General features: G+C 43.4%; 1 protein-coding gene across 2 annotated transcripts in view; it reads left to right on the top strand.

The window, feature by feature from the left end:
- UBE3D (ubiquitin protein ligase E3D) overlaps positions 1-12,784 on the top strand; it is a 255,631-nt gene that overhangs the window by 75,479 nt on the left and 167,368 nt on the right. For both annotated transcript variants that reach the window (XR_012883173.1, XM_075862076.1), the window contains exon 4: positions 10,119-10,344. Coding sequence is in view for 1 of the 2 variants with exons in the window: in XM_075862076.1 (XP_075718191.1) it covers positions 10,119-10,344 (226 nt within the window). In the remaining variant the exon portion in view is untranslated. The remainder of the gene's footprint in view (positions 1-10,118; positions 10,345-12,784) is intronic.

The following is a 12,784-nucleotide window of genomic DNA, read 5'->3' as shown; positions in this document are numbered from 1 at the left end:
CTGTTAAAAAACAGAATCGTTGGAGGCCTTGAGGGCGAATTATTTGAATTTATTTGATTAATTGCCCAGCCCAAGTCCTAATTAAACTGTCTTCTATACACCCAATTTTTTTAAATTGTTTTTTAATCTCCATTAGAAATTAATGTGCAGCAGTGTCAGGTGGGTTTTGCCCAGATCCCATTCCAGTCAGCCTGGATTCACACATTGCAGGAGAAATGCACTTTTTTAGCCTGAAACCATGGCAAAACTGCACAATTTTGATGCATTTTTGAAAAAATGGTGCAGTTTTGCTTCTATTTGTGGCAAAATAACGCATTTTCACCATGAACTGTGAACCCAGAAAAGAACACATGAGCAAGTGGGTGAGGTGGAGAAAGAGAGAGAAACCCCCTCTAGGGTGGTGATGGGGTCAGCAGCAGACATGGGTTCAGGGGCAAATGCCTCTAGAGTATCACACTGTTGGACAATACACACGGGCACGTAAACACAGTGCTTTGAGGGAGGTTGACAAATAAAGAGGCAAAGGAGCAAGGAGATTGATGGCGCAGGGAAAAGACTGCAGCTGTCCTGGACTGGCAATCTTTTTGCTTCCAGTTCTACCTCCTGTGAGGACTTTGACCTAGGGCTGGGAGATTAAATTAACTTGATTAATTTGCCCTCAAGGCCTCTGAAGATTCTGTTTGAATCGATTCTCTAGTGGCGCCGTTTTGCAGTGCTGCAGGAGAAAGCTCCACCTTGTCACCTGCCTGATCCACCCTTGAGTGGCTGGGTCCCTGTTCTGTCCCTGCTTCCCCACAAAACTGCTGTTCTGTACTGAACAAAATAATACAGTATGGAACAGCAGGCACTCCTAGTATAGTGCCACATAGCCGCTCTTAGGGCTCGTCCACGCACTCTGGAATTGCCGCGTTTTTTCCGGCCGTAATTTCAGCCAGAAAAAATGTAGCAGCATAGTGGATGAGATTTAACAAATCTCATCCACGTGCTGCGTAAAATTTCCGAGCCGAAATTTACCTGCGGTGCGTATTTTTCGGACCGCAGCACGTCAATACCTGCTGCGAAAAGTGTGCAGAATTGGTTCGTTTTTCACGGGAGATGTCTCCATCTCCTAACATTGTGAAAAACGCCGCAATTTCCGCACCATTTTCTACCATAAAAACCGCAGGAAAATCGTTCTTGCCGCAGCGGAAATCCTTCGACTTTCAACAGAATTGCTGCAGAAAGTTTCTGCAGCAATTCCGTTGTGTGTGGACAAGCTCTTAGAGTGAGACCCTGACATCACTGTCCATATATAGACAGAGCAGAGAAGGATGTTGGTGCATGCAGTGCATAATTGATTATGGATTCTGTTAGCCTGTTACCTGCCAGGAAACGGGTTAACAGAAGTTATAGTCAATTAGATATACATTTTTCCAATTATATTTCTGCTAAAGTATTTACAGATGTTAAAAATTGTGAAGTTGCATACAATTATTATAGTAATATATGTTAAAAAGTTATTTATATCAATAAAATAATAAATTTATTTCTTGGTATTTTTTTTTTCAGTTTATTTAACAGTTCTAAGATATTCAAATCGAAAATCGCCTATAGGGTTGCATTTTTTTTTTTGGGCAGAATCCCACAGCCCTACTTTTTGGGAAACCGTGTTGGAATCCACACCAAAAATGGCTGAAATCGCCCCCCCCCCCCATTGATGTCAATGGGAGGCAGAGGGCTTTTTTTCCCCCGGACGGCTGTTGACTGCGGTTTCCACACGATTTAGATATGCCGCAGTTGCCACCTATGACCTCCCACTGAATCAATGGAAGGCAGGAAAAACTTGCGGCGCTCGTTTTGAGAGCGTTTTGTTTTTTTTGCGGCGCTGTTTGCTCGTGGTTCATGCAGTAGTTTCAGTGGCTGCAGACGATAACCGCCACGAGAACCGTGGAAAAAAACGTCCAGGCAGTTCAAAATCTGCCTCAGAATTCCTGCGGTACTGAGAACCTCTTCTTATGTACTTATTTTACCTGTTAGGCCTCGTCCACACTCTGCGGAATTGCCATGTTTTTTTCAGCTGGAATTTTGGACGGAAAAAACGCAGCAGAATACAGTAGCAGCATAGTGGATGAGATTTAACAAATCTCATCCACGTGCTGTGTAAAAATTCAGAGCAGAAATTGACCTGCGGTGCGTATTTTTCGGACCGCAGCATTTCAATTCTTGCTGCGGAAAGTGGCCAGAATTGCTGCATTTTCAGAGGAGATGTCTCAATCGTTTAACATTGTGAAAAACGCAGCAAAATACGCACTATTTTCTGCCGTAAAAAAACGCAGGAAATTGTGCGTTTTTGCCACATCTAAATGTCTGCGTTTTTCAACGGAATTGCGTTGCGTGTCGACAAGCCCTTATACTCCCGTTCTAAATGAACTCCGTCTCACTGACTGATTTCACAGTGTTCAGGAGACTTTACTGGCGTCAATGACTCCTGTAGGGGCATTATTGTGAACTGTGGTGAGGAATACATTGTCTTTGGGATAAACCAACAGGAACTGAGCTGCAAGCAGTAAAAGGTCCTAAACTTTTGTAGGTCATGAGCCACATTCAGATACAACAGGTAATGTTGTGCCACTCGAATGCTAAAAGGGAAATAGCCGATATGGCTCTTACCCTAGTGTTAACTGCCAGTGATATTGTGTTGACCCTGATAACCAAGTTTAGTAGTAATATGACCTCCTTGGTGCCTCTAGTTCAAAATAGCATGTACAGCTGCCAACAGATGGGGAGACCATGTGGCCCCAGAGCGACTGGTTTTGGAGCACTGCATTAATAGCTCAAGAAATGTAATTTCTGTGTACTCTGTCGTAGATGTAAACTATGGTCTAGCTTCTGTAATATTCCTCGCAGGAAAAGGTGTGAATAATAAAGTCGCCTGCCTGGAAACACTAGCACAAAAAGGGATATATTTTCCAACAGTACGCATGTAACTACGGTACCACCCCTTTTTCTTTTAAACCCCTACAAAAAAATAAGAAAAGCCAGAAAAATGGGTGGCAGTAAACGGGTGTAATTTCATTGATAAATATACCTAATTGTGTCAGCCTTAAAGGGGTTTCCCCATCTTGGACATTCCATAAATGTACGATAGATGGAGGTCCCACCTCTGGGACATGCATCTTTCTCTAGAACGGAGCCCCATGACCTCCGTTCTAACTTTTCTTGCTTTTGCTGCATTTTGGCCACTGACTGACAAGGAGGTCTGGAGTGTGGAAACCGCTGAGCTATGCTGTTTTCTTAACTCCCGTAGAAGTGAATGTGAGTTATGGAAGCAGCGCAGCACGGTGAGCTACGCCGTTTCCGAATCTCGGGAACTACAAATACAGCGTAGCTACCTGTGCCACACTGTTTCTTGTCCCCCATTCACTTCTATGAGAGTTACGGAAACCGTGTAGCTCAGCGAACGGCTGTTTCCGTACTCCCGACCACCCCAGCCAGTCCGTGGCAGCAGAGCAGCAAGAGCAATAGAAGGTAGGATGGGGTCAGGGGGACCCGTTCTAGAAATAGGTGTAGGATCTGTAACTATTGGACATTTATGCCATATCCTGGGATATGCCATGAATGTCCAAGATTTGAAAACCCCTGTAAAGCACTGTAATAGATAAAACACTTTAATAGATTTACATGGACCAGTGCTGCACTGATGCCAGTAATGATATGTTCTGAATGATGCCAACCATTAAAATTATTTTGCAATGATTTTTTACATTCGATCCAAGAACTTGTACCCAACAAGTCTACTTTGCTGAGTTGTGTGCTGTCAGAACTATAATCTAAACTTTAAGAAGCAGTACATAAAAATATGGCTCAGAAGAATTTTGATTTCAGCAATGAAAGTACAGTCCTTCCTCCACTACTTTATATGTTTTCTACTTCCTGGAATTGTGATGCACTCTATACTATTGATTTTTGGAATGATTTACTCAATGTTCAGGAGAGCGGTTTTTAATTCACTTTCTTCAGACTTAATGTGTTGTTCTGGTGCTACTCCAAAAACAAATTAAGAACTCCTCTGCAATACTTTTATACATACAGTTCATGAATGCTGTGTTCCTTTAGCTCTTGCAGATCTTGACGGTCATTTTCAGTAGTTCTTCATAGACCAGAACATGTAACATGAAACCGTGCAATTTATTAAATGTTCTATTACCAAAAATATATAAAGTAAACTCTGATCTTCCCTACAAGTAATTGCAGTGTGTGGTGTTGAGGGTTGGAGTTATCCTTTCACATTCACATGTGAAGTGTGTTTTTTTTGTATTGCCATCATAGAATGTGATAAGTTAGGTTCTGACTGCTTGGACCCCCCCCCCCCCAATCAATGAGACTGAAGGATTGGGGCACTGTCGCCCCTACAGTTTTTCTTTACATAGTTGCGCCCCCAGCCACTTGTTATGCAGTGAACTACAACACCATTCCATTTGACTGAATGATGGGATTGTCCTGTAGTTCTGCACAGCTGGTGGCCGGTAGTGCCTATGTGCAGGGAAAAACTTTTGAAGGGACCAGAGCGCTAAAGCAAACGAATCCTGAGAATGAAGAGTTAACAGAGCTGCTTTAGCCCCTTCAGTTTTCCCTATACAGAGGTGCTGCCTGGCCACAGGCTGTGGAGGTAAAGAAAACACAGTGCCGTTAAATTGGAAGCTTTGTATGCAGTTCCATGCACAGCATATTGTGTGTGCCATGTTAAGAGAAATATTACGTTAAAAAAATAACCCTAGCTACTGTTGAAGATCTTTTTAACCTCTTAACAACAGCCCGTCTTTTGACGGCAGGCTGTGCAGGTGCTTCTTCTACAGCAACGTCTTTTGGCGTCGCTGTAGATGAGGCTGATGAGCGCTCCTGTGACCGCTCATTCTCTAAGTAGAAGCTGTAGCTTACGGCTCCTGACCTTAGAGCAGCCTGCTGAACATAGCTGGGATCAGAAAACATTCTGGCCCCCAGCTGTTTAACTCTTTGATCACCGCGGTTCCGTGACCGCGGCTAGATCAAAGGGAACTCCACTCTTCGATCTCGTCACTAGAAAGCCGGTGACGCAATTGAAGTCTGGAGAATCCCTCTGCAGTCAGCCCTGGGGACCTAGAAAGGACCCCAGGGCTGTCTGTTCAGTTTGCCTACTGTTCGGGCAGCACATAGTGTGCCTTTACAGAAGACTGTGTCATAGTGACACAGTGTAATGTATTAACATACAGCAGTATGCTATTACATTATTAGTAAAAAATAAAGGGAAAAAATAAAAAAATGTACCAAAAAAATATTTTTTTCTATCCTCAAACCGCACAAAGAAAATCTACAATTTTTCCCACATAAAACAAGGCCTGATGCAGCCACGTCAATAAAAAAATAAAAAAGTTATGGCTGCTGAAAGGGAGAAAGGCAAAAAGGAAATATTTTGCTGGTCATAAAGTCCTTTTCAGACCTGGACATTAAGAGGTTAAAGAGGCTCTGTCACCACATTATAAGTGCCCTATCTCCTACATAAGGAGATGGGCGCTATAATGTAGGTGACAGCAGTGTTTTTTATTTAAAAAAACGATTTGTTTTCACCACTTTATGAGCGATTTTAGATTTATGCTAATGAGTTGCTTAATGCCCAAGTGGGCTTGTTTTTGCTTTAGACCAAGTGGGCGTTGTACAGAGGAGTGTATGACGCTGACCAATCAGCGTCATGCACGCCTCTCCATTCATTTAGTCATGTTCCTGGTTTAGGACGCAGATACAGTTGAATCCAATTGTGGAGCAGGAGACTGTAAGGTCCCTGCTTTACCATTCATTATGTATCGCTGGACGTGAGGCAGTGACTTCATCTTGACTGTCTGCGCAGAGCCGCATAGACTAGAGGAGCAGAGGGATCTCCTCCACTCATCATTGGAATGGGGTTAGGTGAGTATGTATAGTATTATTTTTATCAGGCACTATTGGGGCCAGCTGTGGGGGCATTATACAGCATTGGGAAAGCTATGGGGGACTTAAAAACTGTGGGGTGCATATATGGGGGCATTATACCGTATAGGAGCATTATACTGCGTGGAAGTTAGTTATAGGAGAATTATACTATATAGAGGTAGTTATGTGGGGGCATTATACTGTGGGGAGGGCAGTTATGGGGGTATTATACTGTGGGAGGGCAGTTATGGGGGGCATTATACTGTGTGGAGGGCAGCTATGAGGGGCAGTATACTGTGTGTTGGCATTATACTCTGTGGAGGAAACTATGGGGGCATTATACTCTGGCGGGCATATATAGGGGCATTATAATATGTGGGGCAGCTATGGGGCATTATACTGTGTGGGGAGCACTATGGGGGCAATATACCGTGTGGGGGCAGTGTCGGGGTATATTATACAGCAGGCTCAGGGGATAAATATTAATTCAATGGCGTGGTGTGAAAAAGGGGTGTGGCCTAAATAATTGTTTCATAATCGAGGTTACATGTTCAATTAATCGCGATTTTGATTTAACTCATAATCGCCCAGCCCTACGTGCACCCTCAAACGGTTCAATACCGTTAATTCATGTATTTTGATAAAAATTTGTGCGGCCGGACAGCTTAGTATTGTAACACATGAATTTAGACAGAGCGAAGCTGCGTCTGTGTAATACAGACATTGTTCCGCTCCTGACAACAGGCGTGCGTGTGTGGTCAGCATGAGGTGATGTGGCTGGCGCTGCAGCGTCACTTAAGACAGAACATTGCGGGCGCACTGTAAAACACCCCCATGTTCAGTCTTCAGGGCTGCATCACCTCATGCTAGCCACAGAAAACTCTGATCGCCGCTGCTATTCCCCTGAGAAAAGGGATGCCCCTTGGATCGCGTCAGGGATATACCATATATGGGCAGACCGCCCAGGGTCCATTGAAGGACCCCCAGGCTGTCTGACCATATTTCCTGTTAGGGCATACTTAGGTATGTCTTAACAACTGCCTGTGTACTGTCCGTATATAGATATATGCCAGTACATTAAAGTTTAAAAATAAAAAAGTAAAAAAAAAATAAAGTAATGTAAAATTTAAAAAAATACATTATGTGCATATGACACTTTACACATATTCGGAATCGTTGTGATTGTAATAACCTGCTCAACAAATTTATAGCGTCACTTATGATCAGTACTTCTTAATTTGAGGCACGAGGTGTTATGAATTTAGTACCTCCATGTGCCTCATTAATAGTAATTAACCCTATCATGTACCTCACACATTAACCCAATCTTGTCCATCTTGTCTCGCTTTTTCAGCACCATCCCCACCTATACCCCATCCCAGTCTAAACAAACTCGTAACCCAAACAGTAATAATGATCCCTCAGTGCACGAGAAAATAAAAGTGCCCCCTCAGTAACCGTGCCCCCTGCAGATAGCACCACACACAGCCTGCCTTGTAAATAGCGCCACACAGCCCGCCTTGTAAATAGCGCCACACAGCCCGCCTTGTAAATAGCGCCACACAGCCCGCCTTGTAGATAGCGCCACACAGCCCCCCTTGTAAATAGTGCCACACAGCTCCCCCTTGTAAAGAGCGCCACACAGCGCCCCTTTTAAGGCCTGATTCATACGAACGCTGCGCATCTCGGACGTGCAAAACTGCAGTTTTTCACATTCGAGGTGCATCCGTGCTCAGCGCTGCGGGACGCGATGTCACGCATCCACCATAGTGGAGTCTATGGAGGGATGCGTGATGCGTGAAAAGATAGGACATGTCCTGTTTTCCCACGGACCATTCACACGGTCCATTAAAACAATTGCTGTTTCAACGGCCATCCCACGGACATTTAACACGTTCGTGTGAATCAGGCCTTAAGAGCGCCACACAGCCCCCCTTAAAAAGCGCCACACAATCCCCCTTGTAAAGAGCGCCACACAGCTCCCCTTGTAGATACCGCCGCACAGCCCACCTTGTAAATAGGGCCACACTGCCCCCCTTTTAAATAGCGCCACACTGCCCCCTTGTAAATAGCGCCACACTGCCCCCTTGTAAATAGCGCCACACAGCTCCCCCTTGTAAATAGCGCCACACAGCCCTCCTGTAAATAGCCACACACAGCCCCCCTTGTAAAGAGCGTCACACACAGACCCCCTTTGAAAATAGCACCACACAGCACCCCTTGAAAATAGCACCGCAGCCCCCCCCTTGAAAATAGCACCACAGCCGCTCCTTGAAAATAGCACCACTGCCCCCCTTGAAAATTGCACCACACAGGAGCGGAGAGCGTAAGTGGTAGCCTACCGCTCTCCGCTCTGCCTGACATGATTTACCGTTTGGAGGAGCCGAGGAGGTCCGGTCATGCAGCGGCGTTCCACTTCTGACTGGGGTTGGTGACGGCCCAGGAGTGGACCAGTCCAGTCACCTGACCTGAGTCAGGTGAGGTCAGGTGACAGGTCAGATAACTGGCTTGGTCCACTCACGGCACCTACCTCACTTGCCTGCGGCCGGCCTGCATAATTTCAGATTCTGCAGAAGTCTAGCAGAATCTGAAAATATTCCCGGCCGTGGCCACTCTTCCTTTGCACTGCGCATGTACATTTTGGTGCATGCGCAGTGCAAAGTTCTGGGAAAATAAGGAAAAATCCTGGACTGTGCTTTTTTCTGCCGGACGCTATGTATGGCAGAAAAAAACACCTATTTTTGCGGACTGTCCGTAAATTTACGGACGGTTGGCAACCCTGGTATACTATCCGTATATAGATATATGCCAGTACATTAAAGTTTAAAAATAAAGTAAAAACATAAAGTAATGTTAAAAAAAAAAAAAATACACATACACCTTTTTTACTATAAACATTAAAATAAGTCTCGTTACATAAAATATACACACATTCGGTATTGGCGCTACCGTAATAACCTGCACAACAATTTATTTGCGTCATTTATGATGTGTATGCTGTTACAAAATAAAATAAAAAACGTCTTTCTTTCACTTATTGTGAGGCACGAAGTGTGCTGAATTTAACCTCCATGTGCCTCACATTAATAGTAATTAACCCCATTATGTACCTCACACATTAACCCAATGTTGTCCATTATGACTGAGAAAAATGATGGGGCTAATTACTATTAATGTGAGGCACATTCAAGATTCATCACACCTCACATCAGAAAACGGAAGAACTTTTTTTTCATTTTTATTACTGTTGGCAAAGTATCGCTTTGGTATCGAAATCGCAATACTACACAAAGTATCGGTATCGAAGTCCAAATTCTGGTATTGTGACATCCCTAATTTTGTATTCTATTTATATTACATTCTCCATTATCAACATTTTGAAGGCCAGTAGTAACCACACTCCTCATTCACCATCTTCTATTGTTGTAAGACATTTAGAGAACTGCTTTCAAAGAAGAATTTATGGTTGGATTCACAGTGCATTACATGTTGATGCAGATCCTGGGTTCTGGATGTTACCCATCCTGCAATGCAGGTCCCCAATGTAATGCTCAGAGTCCCTTTAGTTGATGAATGTTTCCATAAAGTGTGCTGTTATTACTTCATGTCATACTGGTAGTAGTTTACAAAAATGTTTAAAATCATGAGGATGGCGTAATACAAACAGTCGCCTATTATTATAATATAAGGAATGGATAACAATCGTGATATATTACCTTTTTCGATTGCCTTCCTCCATCAGGCAAACCCGCATCCTGCACAAATCGATTAGTAGAGGTATCAGTTGATATTTTGGCCGATTTATGCAAGCTTACAACTTAATATAGAGGATGCTCATTGTCTTGTAAGTCCTTGCACTAAGGGTACGGCCTGACGTAGCGGTGGCCGAAATCCCACTCACTTGTGGTGGCCAATGACCACACAATTTTGCCAGGCATTACCGGCTAAATCGTGCGGCTATTGGCCACCGCAAGTGAGTGGAGTTTTGGCAGCATGCAGCCGCTTCCACGTCGGACCCTAATAAGTACAAATCGCTGAAAATGGGATCAAAAACCAATTCACATGTCAATGAGAAACAGATATTTACTGCTGTGATTCCAAACCATACTTTCCTCGCTTTCTTTCTGCAGTGATTTTGTCTTCGAATGTCATGCTCTGCCTTGTTTAATGCCTCCCTTTCTCTGGTTCCATTCCAGGCAATTTCTCAGAGTACTTCCTCTGCCCAGTGAGAACTGGAGTTCTCTGGTTGAAGAATGGTGCTGCCACCCTGATCCCTTCGCCAATCGAAGTTGCCTGCCCAAGGTTAATGACTGCTTTCTTGGCGACACGTTCCTTTTGGTGAATAAAGCAAATATTTCAGACCCCCCTAGAGAGACTAATGAGATGTCATCTGTTCCTCATCCCGTTGAAGCAAATGTCTCAGTAAGTTATTAGTGTTAATGACATGAACTAATTGGTACATTTATATTGCCCAGGATAACTTTATTATCTCAAATGAGGGTTATTTTGGGCAGGACGGGATCCTTAATCTTTCTCAGTCAGTGGTTCCGAAAGCTGTTATCAAAGACCATGTGAAATAAGTTTGCGGGTTGAAATGATGCTCTTCGTTTTCCCTGACAATATTGCATGTCACTGCTAGATCATATCTTCCTGTGAGAGTTCAATGGCAGTGAGCCTGGGCTTACATTTTTTTTCTGCACTTCAACAGGAAGAAGTTAAAGCCGTTACATTGTGGTGTTGTTAATAATAATAATAATAATAATTTTATTTTGCAGGGCAGTATAATTATGAGATGAAATAAGGAATGTGTCATGGCATACTATAAGGCCCCATGCACACGACTGTAAAAAACCTCCGTAATTGCGGTCCGCAAAAACTGACCCATTCACTGTCATTGAACGCGGACACCTTTCCGCAGCGCTACGGAAGGTTGTCCGTGCAATGGAAATGTTCCGAAAATTATGGAACATGTCCGTTCTTTTGCATTTTGCAGACTGTGCTCCCATACTTTGTATGGGAGCACGGCCCGAAAATGCGGCTGTCAGTCGGCGGGCCATGATTGCGGGCACGGTCGTGTGCATGGGGCCTGATTGTGCATAAAATACTTCTGCATTGGTCAGTGCTGTGTTAAATAGTATGACTGAGCGGTCAGAAGAAAAGCATAGTTATCACGCAGTTTCATTCTCTTTTGGTAGGATAAGGGCTTGTCCACACGTAATGGCATCATGCTGCGGAAAAACTGCACCATTTCCTGCGTTTTTACTGCAGAAAATGGTGAGGATTTTGCAGCATTTTTTTCAAGTCTGTGAGATGGTGATATCTCCTCTGAAAAATGCAGGAAATGACATTCTGCGGAACTAAAAATACCCACCGCAGGTGGATTTCTGGACTGTAATTTTCTGCAGCATGTGGATGACCCTTGTTCATTCACATCCACTTTGCTGCTACTGTATTCCACTACGTATTTACAGTACGCAATTCCGGAGGGAAAATACGCAGCAATTCTGTTACGTGTGGGCAAGCCATAATGGGGCAGGTTTACTATTAGTGCTACGCCAGAATTTTGGCCTAAGTTGCTCTTTTCTTTTGTTGCAAATCATTTTAGACACAATTATCAAAGAAATGTGCCAAAAATAACAGATGTTCGTGGATTTTCCATTAACCTCTTAACGCCGAAGGACGGATATATCCGTCCTCTGCAGCTGCTAGTTCGTACAGGAGGACGGATATATCCGTCCTGTGATGGCGCGGGTACTGCGAGTGTACGCGATCAGCGGCAAGAGCACGGCTGTTATGCACAGCCTGGCTCCTGCTGCAACTGCCAGAATCAAAGCGCGCTCCGATTCCGGCAGTTTAACCCATTAAATGCCGCTGTCAACAGCGACATCTAATGTATTTGACAGAGGGAGGGAGCGCCCCCGGTCACTCCATCGGCGCCCCCGCAAAGAAATAGCGGGGCGCCGTCAGGTTTCCATGGCAGCCGGGGGCCTAACAAAGGCCCCCAGGTCTGCCTTCAGCATCTGCCTGTTAGGCCATGTCGGAGGCATGACCTAATAGATTGCCTGTCAGTTTTACACTGACAGGTAATGCTTTGGTATACTAAGTATACCAAAGCATTATATATGCAATCAGTAGATCGCATAGTGAAGTCCCCTGGTGGGACTAAAAAAAAATGTAAAGCAGTTAAATAAAGTTTGTGAAAAAAAAATATATAATAATTTCCAGTCAAGTTAAATAAAACTTTTTTTTGCCCAAAAAGTGGTTTTATTTAGTAAAAGTGTCAAAACAAATAACACATACACATATATGGTATCCCCGAGATCGTAACAAATTGAACAATAAAATGAACACATTAATTAAACCGCTGGATGAACGGCGTCCAAAAAAACAATGGCAAAATTCTCTCTTTTCTCCCATTCCCCCCATAAAAATTAAATAAAAGTTAATCTATAAGTCCTTTGTACCTCAAAATAGTGCTAATGAAAACTACACCTTGGCCCACAAAAATCAAGCCCACATACGGCCACATTGACAGAAAAATAAAAAAGTTACGGCCCTTGGAATGCGGCGATGCAAAAAATTTTTTTTTCTAAAAGGGTTTTTATCGTGCAAACGTAGGAAAACATAGAAAACCTTTACATATTTGATATCCCCGTAACCGTGCCACCCATAGAATAAAGTGAACATGTTATTTACGCTGCATAGTAAACGGCGTAAATTTATAACGTGAAAATTAATGCTGGAATAGCTGCTTATTTTCAATTCTCTCCTAAAATAAAGTTAATAAAAGTTAATCAATATATTATAAGCATCTAAAAATGGTACAATTACAAAATACAACTCGTCCCGCAAAAAACAAGCC

This window comes from Rhinoderma darwinii, chromosome 4 (assembly GCF_050947455.1).
Source record: "Rhinoderma darwinii isolate aRhiDar2 chromosome 4, aRhiDar2.hap1, whole genome shotgun sequence".
Lineage (NCBI taxonomy): Eukaryota > Metazoa > Chordata > Amphibia > Anura > Rhinodermatidae > Rhinoderma > Rhinoderma darwinii.
Note: the sequence above shows the minus strand (reverse complement) of the source record. Positions and strands in the feature narration are given on the sequence as shown.